This window comes from Rattus norvegicus, chromosome 5 (assembly GCF_036323735.1).
Source record: "Rattus norvegicus strain BN/NHsdMcwi chromosome 5, GRCr8, whole genome shotgun sequence".
NCBI lineage: Eukaryota > Metazoa > Chordata > Mammalia > Rodentia > Muridae > Rattus > Rattus norvegicus.
Genome location: NC_086023.1, coordinates 52,401,748 through 52,428,012, shown reverse-complemented (window position 1 = coordinate 52,428,012; position 26,265 = coordinate 52,401,748). Strand labels below are relative to the sequence as shown.

The window sequence follows — 26,265 nt, the reverse complement described above, 5'->3', positions numbered from 1 at the left end:
TCTGAAATAATAATCCCCTGAGAAAATGATCTGTAACTGTAAAGACACTGTAAAAGTATAGTTAACCCCTGCTCCTACAGTGCTGGACTGAAGGACCCAAGGCTTTATACATGCTAGTCATCACAGAAGACAACAGCATATACACATACACGTGTCAGGATAGCACGTCAAACTCTCCGTTATAATTGCTTTATTACAGAGGAACACCAGAGTGAACTTTCGAAATAAATAACTTTTGCTATGGTTAAATAGAGAAAATATATTCAGGGAGTATAATATACATCAATTTGTGGTACTTCTCCAAAGATCACCAATGTACAAATTATTTTGTAAAGTTGTTTCTCACATAGAGGATTTAAAATGCAAAGGAAAATGGAACTTTATATTTGAAATTAATAGAAGCGACATGGCTCCAAATACTGAAAATGTAAGACAAGTTTCTTAGGTATTCCAGGCATAAATATTAGCTGTAAGGACCGAGTGTGTTTCAGTAATGAGATCTAACAGAGTAAATCTGTAAACATATCTCTTTGACAAGTATATGCAAACCATTTTTGATCACAGATCTACTAAAACTCTCTGAATGTAAACCTCAAACACATTGTGAAAGAAATTCTAAGTTACAACAATACAAAAGCAACAATTGTCAACAAAGTTATTTGGTTTAAAAAATGTAGAGTAAAAGTCAAATACCTTAAAGCTGTTTAATAGAGACCTTTTCTTTCTTTCTTTCTTTTTCTTTCTTTCCTTCCCATTCTTTCCTTCCTTTTCTCTCCTTTCCCCTCTCTCTTTCGTGTGTTTGTGTGTGTGTGTGTGTGTGTGTGTGTGTGTGTGTGTGTCTGCATGTGCACACATACCATAGTACAAGTGTGGAAGTCAGAGAGAGTCTGCAGGAGTCACCCTTGAGGCTTCCATGAGTTTGCACTCAAGGTGCCCAGCTAGCTATCAGGTTGCCAGGTTTGGATGGTGAGAGGGTGGCTGTCCCCACCAAGCCATCTCAGTAGCTAGTACTTCTTAATATAATGTACTGCGTTTAATTTTTAACAGATTTTTATATAATTAGGATACTGAACTAGAGCTCTAAAAAGAAAAATGCAGATGAAAATAGCTATATAGAAATAATGGTATAAATATGGATTTATACAAAATGTACTATACTTCAAATATGTAAGGCTTAACATGAGTTTTTGTGGATTCTGAGTGTTCCACACCATAATTTTTAGAGTACTCTCAAGCCATTCAAAATCTAGAACTTCTAAAATGGTTTTACTTCTCTTTTTTAAAAAAACAAAAAACAAAAAGTATTTATTTATTTTCCTTAGACAGGGTCTCATGTAGCCCGGTCCATGCTGGTTTTACCCCTTCCCAAGGGCTGGGATCACAGGCATTTACCACAACACCTGGCTTTGTGTAAGCCGATTAAACAAATATGGATAACAATCTCAAGTCAACTGGTCTGTGCTGTTGTATTCAAAAACAATGGAACATTCTTTGAGTTATCTTTTAAGCGTCTTTTAGCTATCTTTTGAACGGCTGTGGAATCTTCATAAGTTTTACCTTTTGAGATTTCAGACTGCTGTAATTTGAACAAGTATCAACCAGGAATTGGCTCAGGCTTAAACAGAAGTCACAAGAAAGACACCGATGTCAAAACAGCTTAAGTCTGGCCTATTCAATTACAGAGTCACGATTACTTTTTATGTGAAAAGTGCTTTAGGATAAAAATATTCTTGTAAAGGATATTGTCGACAGTATTTAATACCTAAGTAGAATTTTTGCATTGGTTCCGTTTTACCAACATCTTTCGGAAAGTACCCCTCGCTACCGCGTGAACCAGGTACAGGCTATGCAAAGGCGACATTGCACACAGTGAGTGAGTTGTGGATGAGCCCTTAAATCGAGATAAAACATTTATTAACCAAAGCTAGGGCAATTTTATTCCTTGCACATGCCGGAAGTAACTAACACCGGTTCGCATTTCTACAAGCCTTGAAGAGTTTTAAGCACGATGAGCCGTGACGACTTGGAGCAGGGCTCTGTGGCTCTGCTGGAAGTTGCTGTTCACCAACTGTTTTTATGATGGTAGCTCCGGGATCTGGAGTGTGACCGGAAGTGAGAATGTTTCGTTGTCTGTGTCTTCGACCCCGAACTGGCGTACCCTCTGGGAGACTTGCATGGGGATCTTGCTATGGAGTCACAGTGCCGTCCGTGCGATCTGGGTTTTGCTCCCGAGACAGTCTGCTTTTGAGGCGAGCGTGACTGTGACTTTTCCATCGATTTGGACCTTTTCGGTAGCGACTTGGATCTTGATCGTCCTCTAGATCCAGAATTCCTTCGTGGTGTTCTTGACTGCCTCGCTGAGGTAGACTGCCTGGGTAGTGATTTGGAACGAGATTTAGACTGACTGTAAGAAGATCGCCTGTGTCGAGACCTGAAAGCATGCACACCATTAGAGCATGTACCGTATTCAAGACCGCAGGGTAAGACAGCACTTCCTGATGTGCTCTATGACACTCAACGTGTGCTGTGGTTTGAATATGAAATATACCCCACAGGGGGTGTCAAGATGGCTAAAACCACTTGCTGCTCTTCCCAGAGGATCTGGGTTTCCAGAGGATCCTAGCGGCCACGTGGTCGGTCACACAGTTCCAGAGAATCTGGCATCTTTTGGCCTTTGAAAGTATTGCATACACTTGAGTCACAGACATACATACAGGTAAAAGATCCATACGGATAAAATGGGGGGAAATCCTCCCCAGACTCAAGTACTGAGGGCCTGGTGGCCAGCTTAGGGGACTTGGCGGGTGTGACTAGATCCTCAGGGCTCTGACCGAACCAGTGGATTAACTCCTTGATGGACTCTTAGGATATGGCATTATCAGGAGGAGGTAAAAGGTAGGGGGTGAGGCCTTCTTAGAGAAAGTGGGTCACTGGGGCTGCTTTGAAAGCTGCTGCTTCTTTCTTTCACCAGTTTGCTGGTGGTGCTCACCTTTGATCCGGGCACTCGGCAGGCAGAGGCAGAGGATCTCTGACACCAAGGCTAGTCTGGTCTACAGACCAGGTGCCAGGACAGTTAGAAACCCTATCAAAGAAAACTGAAAAAGAAAGGAAGAAAGAAAGAAAGAAAGAAAGAAAGAAAGAAAGAAAGAGAGAAAGAGAAAGAAAGGAAGAGAGAGAGAGAAAGAAAGAAAGGAAGAGAGAGATAGAGAGAAAGAAAGAAAGAAAGAAAGAAAGAAAGAAAGAAGGAAAGAAGGAGGGAGGAAGGGAGGGAGGGAGGGAAGGAGGAAGGGAGAAGCTCTTTTTGTTTGTTTTTGTTTCCTATCACCTATTCTCTCCCCCAGCTTACTGTCTGCCATGAATCGAGCAGCTCTCACTATAAACTCCGTGCGCGATAGTGGCCTCACCTCAGGCCCACAGCGATGGATCCAGCCTTTTATGGACTGGAGCCTCTGGAGCTGAGCAAGATAAATCTTTCCTGCCTAAGTTCATCATATGATGTGATGTCTGATTAGCACATCGTGTTTTAATTAGTGGTTTATTCATGATACTTTTTTTTTTTTTTTTTTTTTGGGGGGCAGCAATAGGGCCAGAACCCAGGTCTGTGTGCTTGCTCCATGAATGCTCGACCAGCAAACTATATTTCTGGCCCTAAAATAAATAATTCTAACTTTACCATTCATACTGTTGGTTCAGACATAACAAGTCTGTAATATCTATTATACTAGAATATACGGTTCTATATTGTACACCTTAGTTCGGCAAAAAGCCCTGTATATTTAGACTAGATTAAGCATATTCACATTCATATTCATCCTCTCTCCCTCTCCCTCTCCCTCTCCCTCTCCCTCTCCCTCTCCCTCTCCCTCTCTCTCTCCCTCCCTCTCCCTCTCCCTCTCAAATGTCTTTTTGAGACAGGGTCTAATTTGTGACTCGCCTGTTCACCCTCCAAGTGCTGGAATTACTGGCATGCACCCAACACCCAGCTGGGTTAAACAACTGCTAGCAAGTATAAAAATCGGAAGAAAATAAATATAAATAGGAAGAAAAGTTTACGGTTCGTAAATAATGCTTGTAAGAGCAGTGACTGCTTATGATCCCGCATGATAGTGACAGCATTCTAAGAGGCCGAGGCAGGGGGATCTCAAGTTCCAGGCTTACAGACTGATGCTCTCTATCAAAAGAAAAACAAAACCTTCCTCACGACGTCTATAATCTGAAGGCATTAGAGAGTGATCAACATAAGCAGGACTTGAGTTATAATCCTCAGAGTTCAAAGTCACCAAAGCAGCAGGGACTTAAGAGAAAAATGCCAGAAATGGGTACATTGCAGACCAATTCCTAAAATGTGCCCACAAATTCTCCTGAAGTAACTGGCTGTCTTTATGTTTAACTGTGTGTGTTTACGTGTGTGTGCATGGATGAGTGTGCATGAGTGTGCATGTGCGTGTCTCAAGAGGAGGGAGGGAGATATATATATATATATACACACACACATATATATATATATGTATGTATGTTAGGACAGGGGCTGCATGCATGTGCGAGCATGTAGAGGCTAAAGAAGGGCATCAGACATCTTTGCTATTGCTCAATGGTGATTAACAGTCTCTATATTGTTAGCGCATAGGATACGACTCCAAGAGACCAGTAAAAAGAGAACAGCAATTGAGAAATTCAAGAACTGAACTTAAAATTTAAAAGACATAGTGCTAGGGACAGAAACCCGGGTTGTGACTTCTAAAAGGTTAAATAAAGGTGCCTGGCAACAGCCTAGGTTCCCCCGCCCATGGTACTGGGGATTTAAACAAGGGATCTGTATACACTAGGCAGGTGCTTTAAAAAAATAGGCAGCAGCTATTTTTTTTTTTGTAACTTTTATTTTTAAACAGGGTCTCACTAAGTTGCCAAGCATGACAGGCCTTGAGTAGCTAAGATTACAGGGCGCATGCACTTGGAGTCAGATGTAGACACTGAGTGTCTTACTCTATGGCTTTCCCCTTTTATTTTTTGAGACAGGGTTTCTCAGTGAATTCCGATCTCAATAACTGGCTGGACTGGCTGGCCAGCAAGCTTCAGAGATATTCCTGCCTGCTTCCTCTAGTGCTGGGGTAGAAGCACAAGCCGGCAAGCTCAGCCTTTGCATGGTACTGGGGAAACCACCTGCCCGGCTCTATAATGCAATCATGTCTTTCTTTTTCCTTTCCCTTCCTTTCTTCTTTTTGTTTGAGTTTTCAGCCTGGGACATTTGTGGCCCTGGCTAGTCTTGACCTCTACATGTAGCTGCTGGTGACCTCAGAGTCCTGAGACCCCTCCCACAACCTTTCCAGATGTTCAGATCATTCATTAAGATCAGAACCACCTTTAAAACTCCACATGCCTGAAAAAGCTAAGGCATTAAACCATAAATATCTAAGAGAAGTTAGGCACGACGATTCAGTTCAATGACTCTTTCAATAGTATCACCATTTAATTTCCACTTTGATTTAGTATTTTCTAGTAAAATAGACACCAATTGCTACGTAGAAAGATAGATAACCTGCAAACGTCTTTTCTTAACAAATTTACTCCCTTCTATATAATGAGCATAGCTGGAACTGGTTCTTAATAATAATAATAATACATTAACAACATATAAGAATAAATTACAGAATAAAAGGCAAAGGTAGGTGGATCTCTGAGTTCAAGGCCACCCTGGTCTTATAGAGCGAGTTCCAGGACATTCAAAGTTTCACAGAGAAACCCTGTCTTGAAAAACAAAACAAACAAGCAAGCAAGAATAAATTGATTTAACTTTAGCTGGCCTCCTCCTTTTCATAAACAGCTCTATCACGTCTTTTGAGTTCACTCCTTTTCAGAAGTCAAAGGAGGAAATTCTGAATTATTGGGTTCCTTTAGGAACATTTCACTTGTCTAAAAGTCCTAAGTTTGTTTGTTGAGTATATATTATTTTATGCATTTATTTAGGGGTAGGGTCTTACTGTGAAGCCCCAGCTGGCCTTGACCTTAAGATCCTGCTCTTTGCATCCTTGACTGCTGGGGCCACGGGACGTGTGGTATCCACCACATCCTGCTTCTGTTTTCACCACACTTGGGGAGGGGAGGTGTCTGTCATCTCTTTTGTGGACATGTTTTCTTTGGGGAGAAGAAGCTGAGACAGCTCTAGATACGTAGCTCCTGTCTCCCAATACTGGGATTACGGTGTGCGCCACTGTGGTCGGCTTCATGGTATCTGTCTACTTAAAATTAAGTCATAGTCCCCTGATACTTAAAACAAGCAACCACTTAAAAGCACTGGAATATAGCCAATAGCTCCACGTTGGACAACAGTGAGCTAGCTGCGGTGCCCAGCACTTAGGAGGCAGAGGCTGAAGGATCTTTTTGAATTTGAGCCTGACTCGGGTTAAATAGTGTGTTCAAGGCCAGCCTGGATTGCATAGCACTTTAAAGAAGTTAGGGGGCAGTGGTGAACATCTGTAAACCCAGCACTGAGGCATGCCGTGGGTGAAGAACGGTAGATTCCAGTTCAGTGGCCAGCCAGTCTGCTAAATGATAGCTTCAGTTTAAGTGAGAGACTCTGTTACTAAAAACTAAGGTACAGAGACTCAAGATAGACACCTCATAAACTAACCACACACATGCATTCACACCCACATGAATACATGTACACACACATGCATGAACATGTACTTATAACACACACAATCGAAATGACAATAGCAAGACCCTGTCTCAAGACAGAAAGCTTAAAAGGGAGGGGTATATAGTAGGGATATAGGAGAGTGCCTGCTAGGATCGGCCCAGTCCTGAGTTCAACCCCAGTGTTCAGAAAAACAATATATGATAGAGAAAAACATGTCTTTCTACAAAAGACAGTTTATGTATATTAAACGAAATCACCCAAGAACCCGGCCCCTCCACCTCTCCAGTAGTTCTTTAAAACGCTTGCCAGACGGAGTAGAAAATGAGGCCGTCCACGTTTCTTTCCGTACTTACTCTTTCAGGCTATCGGAGCGCCTCCGGTCTCTTCCCCATGAGGAACTCCGGCTTCGAGATCTCCTCTGGCTGGGGCTTCTGGATCTCCTGTGGTCACTCGGGGAGCACAGGTGACGCTCTTTTGACTTCATTTGACCTGGTGCTAGAATATGAAGAACAAGGCTCCTAACAGTTCACTACCTGGAAACCGCGGTAGCTGCCACTCAGTCGGTATCATTTTCTGAAGAACTTTACATAAACGCTATTGTTGCTGACGCTTGTTCGGCTAAGTAAGCAAGGGCTAATGGTCATTTACACTTACTTTTGCGGTCACCTTGCGCAAACTGTATCTCAATTTGCCGGCCACATACCCACTTCCTGTTGAGGTTGTAAAGTGCATCTTCGGCATCACGAACATCTTCAAACGTGATCAGTTGTTAAGGACACTTAGGACATCAGATAGTAAATAAAAATATTCCTAGGATATTATTTACATGTGAAATTAAGTCAATAAGGAAACCAAGTGGTGGCTTTAATATGAGTAACCAAAGAAGCTTTTATATCCTATTATGAAAACAAATGCGCTCTTGTGATTAGAAACATGAATACAAAAATAAACAGTAGACATAATTGGAAGCATGAGAAAACAATTAATCCCAAATTAGCTGGCGTTATAAGAGAATGTTTAGGCTTCCTCCTGCTTTTCAGAATAAGGATCCATCAAGTTTTCCCTGAAAATATCTGCATGCAGAAGCTTTATTCTGCAGGTAAAAGTTCTATGGCATTAAAGTTCACTCATGAAGTTCAAGAGAAATGACTCATAGAACTGCAACAGAAAAAGTAAACTAAGCCAACAGACTACTTTGGTCATTTAAGAATGGGGTCCACTTATAAACAATCCCTTCTGTGTGACTACTTGGGATGTAAGTATAAAGTACTGGGAAAACTGTTTGGGCTCAAAGAAACCAGAGCCAAATGGCTAACAGAGGTAACTATTAACATATCAAAGTGGAGGCTGGTGGCCAGTCTCAGTATCACTGAGTATCAACTGCAGAGTCATCCCGGCTGCCTAGCCTACCCTAAAGTCTCTGGGCTTCCTTTCCTTTCCTTTCCTTTCCTTTCCTTTCCTTTCCTTTCCTTTCCTTTCCTTTCCTTTCCTTTCCTTTCCTTTCCTTTCCTTTCCTTTCCCTTTCCTTTCCTTTCCTTTTCCTTCCCTTCCCTCCCCTCCCCCCTCCCCTCCCCTCCCTTTCCCTCCCCTCCCTTCCCCTTTCCTCCTTTCCTTTCCCTTCCCTTCACCCAACCTCTTTCCCCTATATAATCCAGCCATTTTGGCTCCATGCTGCCTTGGTGCTCTTGGCCTCTTGGCTCCTGGTCCATCCCCAGCGACCTCCTCCCTGGCATGGCTCTGTTCAATCCGGACCTTCCAGATGCCTCTGGCTGTTTTCTCTCTCATCTCTACAACCATACCTAGGAACACCAATGTTCATTTTCCATTCAAAAACAATCTGCAAACATCTGGAGTCCTGTATACTGATTTGAAGTGCTGTGCTCAACGCCCCAATCTAAAGCATATGACCGCAAGCCTCACTATAATGGACAGTAGCTGTGTGAAAATGTAAATAGCTTAGTTCGGGAGGGTGTTCACAGATCCCGCCCTCTCTCTCTCTGGGACAGGGTCTCATTTTGTAGCTCTGGCTGGCCCGGAGCTCCTTGTGTGAACCATGCTGTCATTGAACTCATAGAGATCCCTCTGCTTTCCAAATGTTGGGATTAAAGGTATGAGTCATCATGCTGGGCTCTGTTTACTAGTTTCCTTAAAATAGCAAATAAGCAAACAAGGAAACTCAAAAAAACTGCATATAAAAGGGGCCTGGCAATGACTCCAGCAACTCTACACCTTGAACCGCCATCTTTAATTTTTAGGACTTGCAAAGTGCACTTTATAAGAGACGTAGAACCAATAAAAATCCGTCTTGGGTTTGACTCCAGAACGCTATATAAATGTAAGAAAGTTGGTCTCAAAGATTGCTTTGTCCTTTGCTTGAAAAAGGCTTCATTCTTCCAGGTCTCACACCAGTGCCCACCAGCCTTCTTTACTGCTTGAACTTAGATACCTTTTGTCTAGACTGCTTGGCTTACATTTAGCTAACGAGTAGATTCAAACTAGGGAGGCGCTCACCAGCTGCTGTGGACTGTCTTAGCTTTTCTGAGATAAAGAAACAAACACATTTAATTAGACAATGTTGATCTCATTCACTCGTGTGTGTGTGTGTGTGTGTGGTGAGTGTGTGTATGTGTGTATATGGTGTGTGTGTGTGTGGTGTGTGTGTATGTGTGTGTGGTGAGTGTGTGTGTGTGGTGAGTGTGTGTATGTGTGTGTATGGTGAGTGTGTGTATGGTGAGTGTCTGTGGTGAGTGTGTATGTGTGTGTGGTGTGTGTATGGTGAGTGTGTGTGTGTGAGGTGAGTGTGTGTGTATGTGTGTGTATGGTGAGTGTGTATGTGTGTGTGGTGTGTGTGTGGTGAGTGTGTGTGGTGAGTGTGTGTGTGTATATGCCCAGTGTGCAGTACATTTGTGTGCACATATAAAGTAAAGGATATTGAACATAAGCGAATCCTCTGGGGCGGCGACTGTAGAAGTCCAGCGGGATATAAACGTCTACTATGGGGCCGTATCGGCCAAACTCACGGCGTAAGTCCTCGGGCCTGGAGCATTATAGAAGCAAGGCAAAGAAATATAAAAAGCTGGAATAAATACTTTGTCTACAGAAATCCAATTGAAACGTTCAAACAAAGTGTATGTTTGGGTCAGTGTGGGGCAAAGCTCAATGGGCAAGGGTATATGAGGCTGTAGCCGGCATTTGGCTACTTGGAGGGTTCTCTTTCCTTCCACCCTTCTCTGCCCTTTCAATCCACTAACACTAGATAAGAGAGAAGAAAGGATAGAGGGGAAAGAGAAGAGATCCCTGAATAAAGTCAGGAGTCAGGAAGGGGGCGGGGCGACATTATTGTTAGACGAATTAATGATTAGAAACATCCAGATCCTTGGCACAAATATGATCTTAGCTATCAGGATATCTATTTTCTTCTTAATCTTGTCCTTCTTTGTGCACAGCTACTTAGCAAACTTCCACCACCAACAAACAGCCCACAACCCACCGCACCCCTCAGTGCCCTGGGATCCTCTGAAAAGTCCCCAGAATCCCAAACGGCAGACAATGGCAGAAGCTCTCTGCAGCTGGTAAAATCACGCCTCAGCTAGAGCACGAGGCAAATCATAGTCAGCTACTGTGGACAGTCTGAAGCAGCCCCATATTCCACACCTGGGATTAAAACGAAAATGTCTTATATATCTATGTCTTTAAAAGAAACCAAAATTTCAAAATTGTCACTACATGAGGCTAAGCCTAAAGACCTGAGTTCAAAAGCTACATGGTGGAAAGAAAGAACCATCTTTTGCAAGTTGTCCCTTCATCTTCAAGCACGGAGCCAAAGAAAGAGGAAGAGGAGAAACACAGAGAGAGGTGCACACAAATAAATGTAAAAAAAAAAAATTTAAAAGAAAGTGTGTTGTCTAAACCTCCCTTATATAAGACTGTGTCTCGTAACAATTACCCACATTTCTGTCTTTGGGGGTATGGTAGGGTAGAGGAACCAAGTCTTGCTCTGTAGACCAGGCTGGCATCGAACTCACAGATCTGCTTCAGTTCTCCAACTGCTAAGACTGCAGGGTACACCTCATGCACCTTAACCGACAGTTTTGAAAGGAAAAGAAAATCAAAACAAGACCACCCTCGGTCCTCTTGATCTCGGAGACCCTAATGCAGAAGGTGTGGATTAGCGACCTGGGCGTCTGTACTTTTTATAGGCATTTCAGGTGGTTGTTAAATTTAGTCAAGTTCTACAAGCCTGACCCAGCACATCGCCTTCAGAAGTTATTTCCATCACAGGCCCTGACGGTTTCGTTTATGAACACATTCGCTTGCCTCACCAGCACTTCATGTTTATTCTCATTTGTTTTCAGAGAGAGAGAGAGAGAGAGAGAGAGAGAGAGAGAGAGAGAGAGGGAGGGAGAGAGAGAGGGAGAGAGGGAGAGGGGGGGAGAGAGTGAGAGAGAGGGAGGAGAAGGGGAGGGGAGAGAGAGGGGGAGAGAGGGAGAGAGGGAGAGAGTAGACTAGTAAGGTTATAGGGAGGATGAGTAGGGAAGCCTGGGAGCTGGAGAATTTGGGAATGGGGGTGGGGAACCAGCTGGTTTCTGGATGTTCATTTAGACTGCCTTTAGGAGTTTCCTTTGTACCCAACATTAGCACCTTTTGTCTTTGCAGAGCTGCAATTTAACTGAAGCACAACACATTTAGCAGGGCTAGCGGGCAGCCATATACACAAGGAGCTGTTCACCTGCAGATGAGTTAATTCTCACCACTCTATGGTTGTTTGCAGACAGACTAACGTGTCTGTGAGGTCGCTGAGCTAGCGAGTGATGGAGCTGGGATCAATCACTAGTCACTTATTAATCTCCGCAGCATACAGCCTCGGGGAACTCACAGGGACTCGGCCTCAGGGTTCCGGGTCCAAGCATGTCCCAGAAGAAAGAAGTGTTTCAGAACAGCACAGAGGAGGAAGACTCAAAGGTCTGCTCTGGCTGCAGCAAATGGAAGGAAACTGCTGTCAGTAACAGAAGTCAGACATTAGAAAAGAGCTCAATGAAAGAACCCAGACAGAAGTGCTTCCTGAGGCAGGGCTGAGGAACGAGATATAACGTAGTATTCAGAAAGCCTGTGGTCATGTGAGTGATATTAACCGACTTCTCTGAGGACTAGACAATAACGTCTCTGATTTTCAATTAAATTTGTACATTTTAATTTAATATTATTGTATGTTTGTGCGTACGATGTGTGTCTGGGAGTCTGGGCATGCCAAAGCATCGTGTGGAGGTCAGAAGACAGCTTTTAAGACTTAGTTCTCTCTTACACGGTGGGATCCGGGGATCAAACTCAGGTGGTCAGGATTGCACATTGAGCGTTTTTCTTCTCTTGAGCTATCTTGATGGCCCAATATATCAGTAGGCTAGCAGCTTTACGTAATAACATAGAGATTGATCTAACTTGACTAGAAATCTACTATCTGCCCTAGGCAGTATCTACTTTATGGCACACTTTATTTAATATTGTTTGGCTGTCATCTCAAATAGTCTATTAGCATGACCATGTCTTTTTCCTTTCACTCCTTCGTTCAGTAAGTCAGAAGGAATGGGTTTTCTAAAAAGAACATCTGCCTCCTATATACCTGAATGTCAGCCATATCTTCAACAGCCCTAACCACAGACCATGGGGAGCCCCACCATGAAACCCAGAGTGGCCCCAAGGCTGGAAACCAAGCCTCAGCCAGCTGGTCTACAAGTTGTGGTAACAGCAAGCCTAGTTCTAAACACTTGCTCAACAAAAATGAAACCAGATATGCATACCAAGAAATGCCACAAACAACCTTACCCCAGATGCCTCCATCCCATTGCAAATCACAAACACCACGAACAACCATGACAGCATGTCTCCCCCAGAAGCCTGCACCCCCCCCGAAATATTCATTGATAAAGGCAACTTAGCTTGCCATAAGATAAGAACTTAAATAGCAACAATAAATATGTCTGAGGTGCTCCAAAGGATATGGATAAATGCCTGAAGTCCATGAAAAAAAAACTGCTGAATGAAAAATAAATAAAGGGGCTGGAGAGATGGCCCAGTGGTTAAGAGCACTGACTGCTCTTCCAGAGGTCCTGAGTTTTAAATCCCAGCAACCACATGGTGGCTCCCAACCATCTATAATGAGATCCAATGCCCTCTTCTGGTGTGTCTGAAGACAGTTACAGTGTACTTACATAAAACAAATAAATAAGTCTTTTTTAAAAAAAGACTAGTTTGAAAAAAAAAAGCACAATTCAAAATATGAAAACAGAAGTTAATAAGGAAAAAAATCTTTGAAGAAAAACCAAAAGAAAATACGTTTTAAAAATTCTCAAGAAGTCAAACAAAGAGCTCAGAGATAAATATCACCAAAAGACTTGATCAAGTAGAAGAGAGAACATCAGGTCTTGAAGACAAGGTAAAAGAAATGGACCCAGTCAAGAAAATACTACATCTAAAATAAAACAACCAATAGCACAATATCCAGGGAATAATCTAGGTCACTATGAAAAGACCAAACCTACAAATTACAGATACAGAAGACAGTCAAGAAACCGGGTCAAAGGCACCAAAAGTATTTCAATGAAGCCTCAGATGAAAACCTCCTCAACCCCTCAGCCTAAACAGAAGGTGCCTATCAAGGTACAAGAAACATAAAGAAGACCAAATAGACTCCAATAGGAAACTCCTCTCAACACATAACAATCAAAACACCAAATGTAAAGGACGTCTAAAAGGGGTACAAGCAGCTTCAAGGGAGAAAGATCAAGTCACAAATAAAGACAGGCCCATCAGAATTACAGTAATTTTTCTTAAGACTTTTTTTTTTCAGTTTGATTGTTTTTTGGGGACAAGGTTTCTTTGCTTAATCATCCTGGCTGTCCTGGAACTTGCTTTGTAAACCAAGATGGCCTTGAACTCAGAGATCCACCTGCCTCTGCCTCCCAGGTGCTGGGATTAAAGATTATATATATATATACATATATATATATATGTGTGTGTGTATTTAATTTAATATGTAATATATTTAATATATAATATAATTTAATATATATTAAATTTTTCTTTGACATTATGTGCAGAGGTTGTGCAGAAGTGTTTTGCCTGCATGTATGTAGATGTGATGCTTATATGTCTGGTGCTCAGGGAAGCCGGAAGAGGCTTCGAATCCTGAGACTGGAGTCACAGACAGTTGTGAGCCATCACACGGGTGCTGGGCACTGAACTCTGGTCACCTGGAAGAGTATCCAGAGCTCTTAACTGTTGAGCCATCTTTCTAGTCACCAGAACTTGATTGCTCATTGGAGGCCACAAAACCAGGAAGGACCTGAACCAGTGCTCTACAAGCTCTGAGAGGCCATGGTGCCAACCCAGCCCTCTATACTCAGCAAAACCACGAGTTGTAACTAACGGGGAGAGAAAGCTGTTTCCCGATAAAGACAGATGTAAGGCATTTACAGTCAGTCAAGCAGAACTGAGAAGGGGAATAGAGGAATGCTTCAGCATGAAAGGTGATCAAACTCCAGAGAAGGCACGTGGTCTAAGAAATCTAAGAAAGCACCACCATGATAACAAAACAAGAATTAATAACATTAATTAATTAATTGCTCATAACAACTCTCAGTATTAAAGGTCTTGGTCTCCCAATAAAAGCACACAGACTAATTGATCCTTCTTTGTACTGCGTCCGAAAAACCCACATCGTCTAGAGCAGACACCTCCGTAGGGCAAAAGGATAGCTGGTAGTCACAGGAAAACAGAATCAAGAAGCAACCAAGTGTAGATATTTTCATATCTGACAAAATAGACTTCAAACCAAAATTAGTCTGAAGAGGTAAAGAGGGGTACTCCATGCTCACTCAAGGAAAATCCACCAACAAACATTCCAATCCTAAACATGCATGTACCAAACGCAGGGCAAATGGTTTCATAAATTGGGTCTAAAATGACATACTGACCCTCACACAGCAATAGTGGGTGACTTTAGTACCCAGCTGTCACCAATAGACAGCCCACCTAGACGAAAACTAAACGGAGACTCTCTGGAGTTAATGGCATCACAGAGTAAATAGATCCAATATATGTACAGCACAGTCACCCAAACACTAGAGAATACACATTCTTCTTGGCTGCCCACGGATCTGTCTCCGCAGGTAACCACATACAAGGCAGAGGCTCAACAAATGTGGGGAAACTGAAATAACATCCTGCATCCTATCCGACCACTGAAGAGTAATGCTGTGTGTATACCTATGGTAATAGGAATGGCAGAAAGGACACGAACCTGTGGAGACTAAACGACACACTACCTAATGAAAGTTGAGTCAAGGGAGAAATCAGGGAAATGCGAAACTTCCTGGGATTAAGTGAAAACAAGCATACAGCATCTGTGGGGCGCAGCGAAGGTGGATGGAGGAAGATGGATAAGAGGAAGATGGATGACACTAGGTGCCTGCGTCCAAAAGATGGAGCACTCGCTCACACATTAACGACGTAATGATAAAGTTTAGAAAAGCAACATCGAGTAACGCTCAAAGTCGAAGGTTTTCATTTCCACTGAAATCAGGACCAGGATAAGTGCCTCTCCACTCCTGCCCAGACACAAATGAAGATGATAAAAAGGATACAAACAGAAAAGGAAGAAGGTGAAATATCCTTGTTTGCCGATAATACGATTTATACATAAAAGACCCTAAATAGTCCACAGCCAACATACGGCCGATAAATGCATCTAGGGAAGTAGCAGGATGCAAAACTGCATGAAACCGGTAGCCCTCCTGCTGCAGACAACCAGCACACTGACTGAGAAATACAGGGGATGGGGAACAAAGGCAGATGTCTTGGGAGGCCTGGACAGTGGGGAAGTGGTTAAGGGCACTTGTTCTAACAGAGGACCTCGGTTCATCAGGCCCACACGGCAACTTACAACTGTCCATAACTCCAGTTCCAGGGCATCGGATGCCCTCTTTTGATCTCCTTTGGGTACCAGGCATGCGCATAGCGCATAGACATACATGTAGGCAAAACACATAAAATAAAATGAAATAAAAACTTAAAAACAAAAATCCTGGGATAGATCTAAGGGAGTGAAATACTATAAAACTTCAAGAAATTGAAGAAGATACTAGGAGAAAAGATCTTCTATGCCTATGGACTGGTTAATCAATATTGTAAAATGGCTATCCTATCAAAAGCCATCTACAGATTCACACAATCCCCAACACAGCTCCTCACAGAATTGAACAACATATATCAAACTTTACATGGAAACCCGTAAAAACTTTTCAATTCTTAAAATTATTACTTTATGCGTGTGGGTGTTATGCCTGCATGCTGTCTGTGTGTCGTGTGCATCAGAGTGACAGCAGAGGCCAGAGGAGGGCATTGGAGCCCCTGGAACTGCAGTTACAGACGCTTGTGAGCAGTCAGTGGGTGCTAGGAACTGAACCCGGGTCTTCTGGAAGAGCAAACATATTCTTAAATGCTGAGCCATCTCTCCAAACTCCTAAAGCAACCTTTAACAATAAAAGAACTCCCAAAGGCATCACCGTTCCTGGTTTTAACTTTTACTAGACAGCTACAGTAATAAAAACAGGGTGATACTGGCATCAAAGCAGATAAATGGAAAAGAATTGAGGGCCCAGATATTAAGTCCACCTAACTATAAATTCCTGATTTTTGACAAAGAGGCAAACAAAAACAAACGAACAAACAAAAAACTAGAGAAAAGACAGCATCTTCAACAAATGGTCCTGTTCAAACTGGATTTGCTGCATGTGGAAGAATGAAACTAGATCCATATCTAGTTGCAGATAAAACTCAACAAAGATCAAGGGTCTCAGTATAAGACATTATACCCCGAGTCTTTCCGGGCAGAAGGTTGCAATGTGGTTGATCCTATAGGCACAGGAGGAGCCTTTCTGGACAGGACCGTAATAGCGGACATTAAGACCAACAACTGACAAATGAGATCTCATTACACAAAAAAGCTTCTATTCAGCACCGGACACCATCACTCCAGTGAAGAGGCAGCCTACAAAATGGAAAAAAAGATTTACTAACCACATGTCTAAGAGATGGTTAATATCTCCAATATACAAAGGACTAAAAAAACCCCTACATATCAAGAAAACAAATAACCCAATTAAAAATGGAGAGTAAACAGAGGGTGGCTGAGAGATGAAACGCCGATGGCTGAGTAACAGTTTAAGAAAGGTCCAATATCCTTAGCCATCGGGGAAATGCAAATTAGAATGGCTCTGAGATTTTATAGCACACCAGCCAGAACGGCCAAGATTAAAAAAAAAAGACAGCTGGCAAGGACTCAAAGCAGGGGAACTCTTAGTCACGCTGACTGGAGTGCAAACTGTTGCAGCCACTCTGGAGATGAGTGTGGAGGTTCCTCTGGAAGCTGAGACTGATCGATCTCAAGATCTAGCTGTGCCACTCTTGGGCATATAAACAAAAGACCCTACACCCCACTGTGAAGCCCATGTTCAATATTGCTCTAGTCACAGTGACCAGGAAGCACAAACAGCCTACATGTCCACTAATTGATGAAAGGAGAAGGAATATTATGACTGTATGACTGTTAAAAAAAAAATAAAATCAGAAGCTTCCTAACACACACACACACACACACACACACACACACACACACACACGCACGCACGCACGCACACACGAAGATCTAAATGAAATCACCAAATACTAAGGGAGACCGAGCTCCAGCTGGACATTTCTTGACACCAAATGAAACTTCTAGTACTGGGAATGAGTTATATCTGAATTAAAAAAAAATAAAATAAATAAAAAGGAAAGGAACATGACCACTCCTAGGTATGGTGGAGAAAGTTTATTGAATATATGTGGGAGGCCATAGACAGTGACATCTGAGAGAACCAAGAGTAGACATGACCAGGCTGAGCTGTGCCAGGTGGGAGTTGGGGGAGGGGAAGGCAGAAGGGAGAGAGCAGAACCAGATGCAGCAGCCAGAAAGGCCCAAGAGCAACCCCGCCCTCTGTGCTGGAGATTTCAGGGTAGGGGGTGGGATGTGTCAGCCAGGAGGGCCCTTTAATGGGTAGGGACTGAGGGATGGCAGGGAGAACCTAGCAGCCAGTTCCACTGATATGTTATGTTGGCCCCTCAGACTTTTGACCCAGACTTAGATATTATTTATCTAAGTGAGTTGTTGACCAGAGGAATCTCATGGGAGCCCCCAAACAACCCAGGCTGTTGCCAAGACTATGGGTTGCTTTCTGAAAACTGATAGCTAGGCCCCACTGCTGAAGGTAACACCCATAGAACTCACTGAACACGGGGAAGCGGAGCTGGGGCCTACGTAGAGCCTATGTGCTAGTGTCTTTGGTTCAGGACAATTCTCTACATGCTACCAAAAGAGAAATGTAAACACCACGCTGCAAAACCCTTAATCTACAATGCCATCCTGCCTGCAAGATCTGCAAGGGTGCCACAGCTCGTGGGAGTAACCACCCAATAATCTGATCTGAGTTAAGGACCACTCCATGACACTCCTTGAGTGACACAGAACCTGAGAGACCAGCTAGCTTAGGGATCTAGAGTAAAAATCAAATACTAGTACTCTAAAATAAAAAGGAAGAGGAGGAAAGAAAGAAAAAGAGGAAAGGAAGAAGGCAGGAAATGAAAAAGTAATGATAAAATGACGCCTATTGACATCCCGCTGTATTTACAAGTCAGTGCTTACCCCACCATCATCAGAGAAGCTTCCTCCTGCAGCAGATAGGAACCCACAGCCAGACATCATGCAGAGAAAAAGAGACCTTGGATCACTTAGCCCTGAATGGGATGTGTGGTGGTTTGAATAGGGTTGGCCCCCAAAGACTAGTGTGTTTGGATGCTTGTCCCGCAGGGAGTGACACAATTAGGAGGTGTGACCTTGTTAGAATAGGTGTGACCTTGTTGGAGGAAGTGCTCCACTGTGGGGGTGGGCTTTGAGGTCCTGTGCTCAAGCTCCAACTAGGACAGAGGAGAGCCTCCTCCTGGTTGCCTACAAAGATGGTCTCATCCTGGCTGCATTAGGATCAAGGTGTAGAGCTCTCAGCTCCTTCTCCAGCACCTGGATGCTGCCTTGCTTCCCACCACGATGATAAGGGACTGAACCTCCAAACTGTAAGCCAGCCCCAATGAAATGTTACCCTTTATAAAAGTTACCTTGGTCATGGTGTCTGTTCACAGCAACGAAACCCAAACCAAGACTGGACGGTTCTAAATCTCTCTCCTCAGGGCACTTGGAGGAGGAACTGGAAAGAGTGTAAGAACCAAAGAGGATGGAGAACACCAAGGAAAGAAGTCTTTCTACATCAACGTGATCTATGCACATACGATCTCACGAAGACTGAGGCAGTAGGAATAGAGCCTGCGATGGGTCTGCACCAGATGAGGTTCTAGGGCTGAGAGGAGACGTGGACACATGTCCCATCTCTAACCCAGGAGCAGTTTCCAATTGGTAACCGCTGCGAATGAAAATTCAGTTTCCTCCAAGGAGTCTCACCGGGGAAAACAAACTACTCTGGTGGGTAGGCCTGATGCTCAGCAGTGCTCTACAGGTGGTCCTGTGTGTGTGTGTGTGTGTGTGTGTGTGTGTGTGTGTGTGTGTGTGTGTGTGCCACACACAATGGCTTCCAGTTTAGTGTTTGTATAGGATTCCTGAATATGCAAACACGTGAGTCTCTGTTCCTTGTGCCTTCTCTTGGGCTCTTTTCCTTCTGTTTGTTTTGTCCAATTCCAATGTATTTGGCTTTATTTTATCTTCTTATATTTTATTATTCCACCTCTCATGACAGAAGCCTAATAGCTTTCCAATGAGAGACAGTCAGGGGAGGGATCTGGATGGGAAAGGAGGTAGGGAGGAGCTGGAAGGAGTAGAGAAGGAGGAAACCGTAAACACAATATATTATGTGAAGAAAAGAAATCTATTTTCAATAAGAGGAAAAAGAGATAAAAAGAAAGAGATTTTCCCATAAACAAATGGATTGGGAAACAATCATCCTGAGTGAGGTAATCCAGACCCATACAGCAAACGTTAGATGTTTTCTCTCATCGATGGAAACTAGCTTTTAGATGTGGGTAATTCACTTGGAATTCCAATGGAGGCTATGTAATTAGTCAGGAGCTATGGGGCAGGAGGGGGATTTTAAGGAAGGGAAATAGAGTATCATTTTATAAAGGAATAAAGGGGAAATGGAACAGGAAGGATTAAATGGGGAAGGGAGGGGCAGGGTGTAGGAGAGAATATGAGGAGGGATAATTAACACCAAAGGTTGTCTGACAAAGCTGCATGGAAAAACCTGCCTGCATATGCGTGCCCATAGGTACAACATGGCAAAATGCTGTAGACGCAGCCAACTGTGCTTTTATTAATTGGATCAAAGGTCTTGTAGTAGTTTAATGAGAATGGCCCCCATAGGCTTATATATTTGAATGTTTAGTTCCCAGTTGGTGGACTGTTTAAATAAGGATTAGGAGCCGAGGCTTTGTTGGAGGAGGTATGTCCCTGGGGGCTGGGCTTTGAGTTTTCCAAAGCCCACACCAGGCCAAGTCTCACTATCTCTGCCTGGTGCTTGTGGGTCAGGATGGGAGCTCTCAGCTCCTGCTTCAGCATCATGCTTGCCTGCCTGCTGCCATGTTCCTCACCGCGATGATCATGGGCTAACCTCTGAAACTGTAAGTATGCTTTCAATTAAATGCTTTCTTTTATAGGATGCACTGGTCATTGTTTCTCTTCACTGCAATAGAACAGTAACCAAAATAGTCCTGCTCCATGACATGGAACCCCTGGGCTTGCTGACCTGATAATCTAGCTGGATTAGTGAGCTCTGGGTTCAGTGAGAGACCTTGTCTAAAATGAATGAATGAATGTAGAGAATAGTAGAGGAAGACACCTGACCCCCATCTTTACACACACACCTGACCACCCTCATAACCCCCATACATACACATCTGACGCCCCCATATATACACATGAACACCCCCATACACACACACTTTTAAAAAGCACATGAAGAAAATCAGACAAATAAATTTCTTTACAATCTCATTTTATTTTTCTTCTCTTCCTATTTTCCTTTCTTTCTTTCTTTCTTTCTTTGTTTCTTTGTTTCTTTCTTTCTTTCTCTTGAGACAAGATATTTAAAGGTGTGGCATCATGTGCCTGTAAGGACAATCATGGAAAAAGACAGGGCCTCATGGAGCCCAAGCTGGCAATGAACTCTGGATCCCACTGGCTCCCACGTGCTGGGATGTAGCACCACTCTGCTTCCAGTGTCATTATATAGTCATATATATTTTTTATACATCTACCATATTATTAAATACACATTTAAAAATCAATTTCCATATACTTTAAATCATAGTGTATGTAGCTATTTTCTTCATAGGTGTACTGATATTTCAAAGCTGACAAAAGTGGCAAAGTAACACATTGTTAATTAACTAAGACAGACATTGTACAAATAATTGTTGATATAGGTTTTCTATGAGGGCTCTGTCACACCATTCACCTCCTATGCATGTTTAAGTAAGCTACGTTAACCGCTGTGGTGGTTTGAATATGCTTGACCCACCCAGGGAGTAGCATTATTGGAAGGTGTGGCCTTGTTGGAGGAAGTGTGTCACTGTCGTGGTGGGCTTTGAGACCCTCTTCCTAGCTCACTGGAAGACAGTCTTCTGTTTGCCTGCGGAACAACTCTTAGCTCCTCAGGTGCCATGCCTGCCTAGGCGCTGCCGTGCTTCCTGCCATGATGATAAAGGACTGGACCTGAGATCCAGTAAGCCAACCCCAATTAAGAGTTAAGAGTTATAAGAGTTGTCTTGGTCACGGTGTCTGTTCACAACAATGGAAATCCTAACTAGAACGACCCTACAAGTCTTGGTTTCATATCTGTAAATGGGATTAATAAAAAATATACAGACTCTAGACTGGATAAAGGGGCAGAGGAAGGATAGAAGCATCAGGAGTTCAATATTATCCTTGTCTGTATAGAGCGTTCCAGGCAGACCCAGGCTCCACGACTTCTTTTCTGAAAACAGGCAAGCAAACACTCTCACACCATATAGTCTCAGGAGGCTACGGCAGATGGATAGCCATGCATTTAAGTGCAGCCTACACCACATGATGAAATTCTACCTCCAAAAACTGAAATAAAATTCAACTGTACATACAGAGGGCTGGCTAGTTTTATGTCAACTTGACACAAGCTAGAGTCATCAGAGAGGAGGGAACCTCAACTGAGAAAATGCCTCCATAAGATTGGGCTGTGGGCAGGCTGTAGGCCATTTATTTTAATCACGTAATTGGTGATTGATGTGGGAAGGCCCAGTCCACCGTGGATGGGGACACCCCTGGGCTGTTGGTCTTGGGTTCTACAAGAAAGCAGTCTGAGCAAGCCATGTGGAGCAAGCAAGTAAGCAGCACCCCTCCATGGCCTCTGCATCAGGTTCCTGCCTCTACGTTCCTGCCATGCTTGAGTTCCTGTCCTGACTTCCTTCAAAGATGAACTGCGATGTAGAAGCATACGCTGCACACACCCTTTCCTCCCCAAGTTGTTTTGGTCATGGTCTTTTATCACAGCAATGGGAACCTTAACTAAGACATACAGACATACAGGAGGGTGAAAACTCAATAAGGTAGTACATGTGAAGTTTCTAAAAAAAAAAAAAATCGCATTTACTTTCTGCATGCATGTATGTGTGTGGGTACACACAGCACATGTTCACGTGGACGTCCAAGGACAACATGAAGGACTCAGCTCTGCTGCTTTCCTTGCCTTGGGGATTGAGCTGAGGTTGTCCGGCTTGGGCCACAGTGTTTTAACCTGAGGAGCCGCCTCCCTGGCTTATTCAAATGCCTTCACAAGGGATCTGTCGCACTGTGAATACTAACAAACTCTGTAAACTATCATTCTCTTAGTGCAGGACAATCTCAGTTCTGATCACCTCCCCAGTGGCAGGCTACAAAGTGATGAAAGAACAGAAAACAGAATTAGTACCTCCCAATTATCAGGCTCTGCACTCGGTGGAGGATTACCTGGACCCAAGGCTAGTAGTCGCATGAAGACATGTTTTTATTTGTCGTTACTTTACAGAAGCCAAGGCCCCCTGCATTTAAGGCGAGCAATCGACTACTGAGCGACACCCCCCCCCCAGATAGGTTTTATTTAGTATGCACCATGTCTGAACATCTGAAAACTCTGTGAAATAGCCAATATTTTATACTTTCTAGATCTACAAAGGTGGGAATTCACACTATTCAACGTAAGACATCTTTATTTAGCTGTGGTGCATGTGTGGATGTGGCTTATGTCAGAGGAGCAGTTGAGGGAGTTACTCCCTTCTTCCACTGTGTCGATCCCAGTGGCAGAGCTCAGATCCTCAAGTTTACATCTTTACTCATGGAGACCACATCGTGCTGGCCTCTTACGTAGCTAGTAATGCTAATGTTTTAAAATCCATTCAAGGCACACAAAAATCCAGGTTTCTGATATCTCTTGAAAGGAAGTTGAGGCAAGTTGCCGCTGGGGTTGGGGGAAGGGTGGAACACACTCATAATCACAGCCATCGGGGGAGGTTGACGTAGGAAGAGGAAAAAACCCAAGTCCTGGTTGGGCTACAAAACTGAATCAATGTCACAGGAACTATAGCTCTGTAGGGAGCCCAGCATGTGCAGACTCTGGGCTTGATTCCCTAGAATTGAAAAGAAAAAGTGCCAACCTGACTTTCCATTAGATGGCGCGTGTTCATCTGTCACAGGCTGTACCGTTCTATTATGCCTTCTAAGCTGGTCCCTCCACCCATCTGCACTACTCTGCCTAGCTCTTGTGGCCACTTGAATTGGCAATCTATGGAGTTTCTTTCGAAAACATGCCATGAAGACCCTGGGCTTACTGTTCAAGTTGTTTAACTGTTTTTTAGCCTACCTGAATATTAATTTTGCTTCCTATGTAATAATGTCCCGATAAACAGGCTAAGAGAAGAACCATAAAACCCAGGCATCTTTTAAAATTCTATTAAGTCACAGTCTATAGGGGTGGCATGTATGTTTACAGTGATTAAAGTTAAAGTACTTAATTCTCCTAAAAGTAAATTATCAGCTTGGTGATGGGGCTCACCTGTAATCCCAGAACTTGGGAGGGAGGTGGAGGTACCAGGAACAGAAGTTTCAAGGTCATTTGCCTATGTAGGGAATTTGAGGCCAGCCTGGACTATATTCATTCTCTGATTCTCTAATTCATATTCATTCATTCATTCTCTCTCTCTCTCTCTCTCTCTCTCTCTCTCTCTCTCTCTCTCTCTCTCTCTCTCCACCTAACCAAAGCAAACACCAATTATGATTACCCCTGATAACTAACAAGTGAATAGCTGTGTACATTTGTGTCTGTGTAGGTCCAGGTAGCTCCTTAAAACCCTTGAGCTTCAACTTTTCCTTAAGTGAACAAGATTGCAGAACTAGAAAGGGGGATTAAACAATTCCAATGAAATGAAGGTGTCTATTAATGTCACCCCTCCCATTCTCTCTGGCTCCTATTAAAGGAAAACGTGCTATATGGAAAAGGGGTTATTTCTTCAGCTCTATGCCTGGTAACCATCTGGACAGAATTTTCAAACAGGGATAGAGGAAATACAGACTTCTAGCATTAAAACCGCCTCCTTAACCATGATGAAGCCTAAGATTGTTCCCAGGACTCAACAAAAAACATATAAATCGAGCTGACCAGTCTTTTGTATATTAAATTTGGGCCATAAGCACTGTCTGAACAGTGCAGAGGAAATTGCAAGGCCTAAGGTGCGCATCTTCAGGAGAAGACGGCCCCAGTTCCTCCGGAAGGTTAGTGGGCGGCGCCTGCAGAGCGCAGTGACACCAGGGCCAGGGCCAGCACTGCCACGACAGCCGGAGCCACCCAGCCCGCACCTTGACACCAGGCCAACACCTTGACATCACAACCGAGCCCCAGTACCTAACCCGCACCCCAAAAACCGAACACCCCGACAGCCCGCCCCCAAAACCCGGACACCTGGCCAGCACTCCCAAAACCCGGCCAGCACCCCAACACAAGACCGGTACCCCGACACCCGGATGACACCCCGACAGCCTGCAGCTCGACAGCCGGGGCAGCCGGGCGGCATCCACATCCAGACAGCTCCCCACTGCCCAGCCCGCACCCCGACACCCCGGCTCCCGGCCCGTACTCCCGCGGGGTCCCGTCTTCACTCACCTGGTGGCGTCTGCGACGTTCCTGACGAACAGGGAGGTGTTGGGGGGCCTGGTGTAGCGAGACATGCCGCTCGCGGCCCCGCTCCCAGCCGCCCGCCGCGCCCCCTCCCGGGCCGGCCGCGCAGCCGCAGACGCGGGCGGGGGGCGCGGGGCCTGCGCGGCCGCGCGAGCACAAACCTGGCCACTGCACCGGGCCTCTAGGGAATAGATCGGAAACCCCACCGCTGCGGGCCAGCTAGGTGCTCCGTAGGAAGACACGCCTCTCCCAAACAGGCCCAGAAAAGATCTCATGAAAAGGGCTTCGAAAGAGCCATGTGCAGGGACAGGGCGCCACTTGGGGGCAAGCAAGCTTAGCCACAGCCTTTCCCCGAAGAGATCAACTCTATCCTCAGGGGAGAACGACTGAACACGGGGCATAGGAGAAGAACTGCTGCAGTTTAAGCATATGTGGTTTAAGCAGTAAAGGCCTCAAGACAATAACCAGGGTAAGCATCAAAGAAACCCGACAGGAGAGTAGGCTGCAGTCTTTTGTTTGCCTGCTTGTTTGCTCAGGCCTAGAATTCCTCTTGTAGTGGGCTCCAGTCAGGCTGGCTTTCCTAATAGGAAAATTGAGAGTAGTGTGTATTGGTCAGTGGGGCTGCTGTAACAATCCAACACATTTGGTGGCTTAATAAAATTCATCTTGTAAAGACTGGGGGGTGTGGCTCAATGGTGGAGTGGTTCTCTAGCATGCAGGAGGTACTGTTCCAGTACCCGAGCAGAGATGGTGGTGGCACCTGTAATCCTAGGACGGCAGGGGAGTAGGGTGATGGCACGAAGGTCAAAGGTCATCTACTATGGAGGATTTGGAGGCCAGCTGAGACCTGTCATTACTGACAAATGCATAGATCTACTCTCACACTTTCCAGGTCTGTTTTGAAGCAGTTAAGTACTTCTTTTAGTACAACAGCTTTCTGTTTGAGGGTCTGAGGCAGGAACATTTTCAAGTGTAAATGACTAAATAATATTATACAAGGGTGGGTTTTAGATGGGGACTGGAGAGAAGGCCCAGCAGTCAGGAGCGCTTGCTGCTCTTGACTGCTTGAGCTCAGGGACGCTGATGGGGGAGCTGGTGGAAGGACTGGAGGAGCTAAGGAGGATTGCAACCCCGTAGGGAGAACGACACCAGCTGGATGGACCACCCGGTGCTCCCAGGCACCAGATCTCCAACTAAGGAGTGTCCAGGGAGGGGTCCAAGGCTCCAGATACACAGGTAGCAGAGGATGGCCTTGTCTGACATCAATGGGAAGGGAGACCCTTGGTCCTGTGGAGGTTTGATGCTCCAGGGTAGAGGGATGCTGGAGGGGTTGGGCAGAGGAGGGTG

General features: G+C 44.2%; 1 protein-coding gene across 3 annotated transcripts; it reads right to left on the bottom strand.

The window, feature by feature from the left end:
* Window positions 1–173: 173 nt before the first annotated feature.
* On the bottom strand, window positions 174–25,980 carry Srsf12 (serine and arginine rich splicing factor 12). 3 transcript variants are annotated; one of them, XM_039109432.2, is made up of 5 exons: window positions 24,904–25,980; window positions 9,573–9,677; window positions 7,295–7,398; window positions 6,994–7,135; window positions 174–2,371 (listed from the first exon to the last, which is right to left on the bottom strand). In XM_039109432.2, exons 1-5 carry the CDS (start codon window positions 25,317–25,319, stop codon window positions 2,062–2,064), a joined length of 1,077 nt encoding a protein of 358 aa, XP_038965360.2. In that variant the 5' UTR covers window positions 25,320–25,980; the 3' UTR covers window positions 174–2,061. The 3 variants fall into 3 exon arrangements, with proteins under 3 accessions (XP_038965360.2, XP_038965361.1, NP_001129183.1); XM_039109433.2 differs by lacking the exon at window positions 24,904–25,980 and adding an exon at window positions 10,591–10,973 and having other exon boundaries at window positions 174–2,431; NM_001135711.2 differs by having other exon boundaries at window positions 176–2,431; window positions 24,904–25,002.
* Window positions 25,981–26,265: the final 285 nt, after the last annotated feature.

Bases quoted from the DNA above. Each gene is read 5' to 3' on its own strand.
- Srsf12 (XM_039109432.2), bottom strand. From the start codon at position 25,319: ATGCCCCGTGTTCAGTCGTTCTCCCCTGAGGATAGAGTTGATCTCTTC. The intron at 7,136-7,294 runs GTAAGTGTAAAT...TTCATATTCTAG, and splicing joins TGCGCAAGGTGACCGCAAAA to CACCAGGTCAAATGAAGTCA. The intron at 2,372-6,993 runs GTAAGTACGGAA...ATCACTACCCAG, and splicing joins CGCTCCGATAGCCTGAAAGA to GCAGTCTACCTCAGCGAGGC.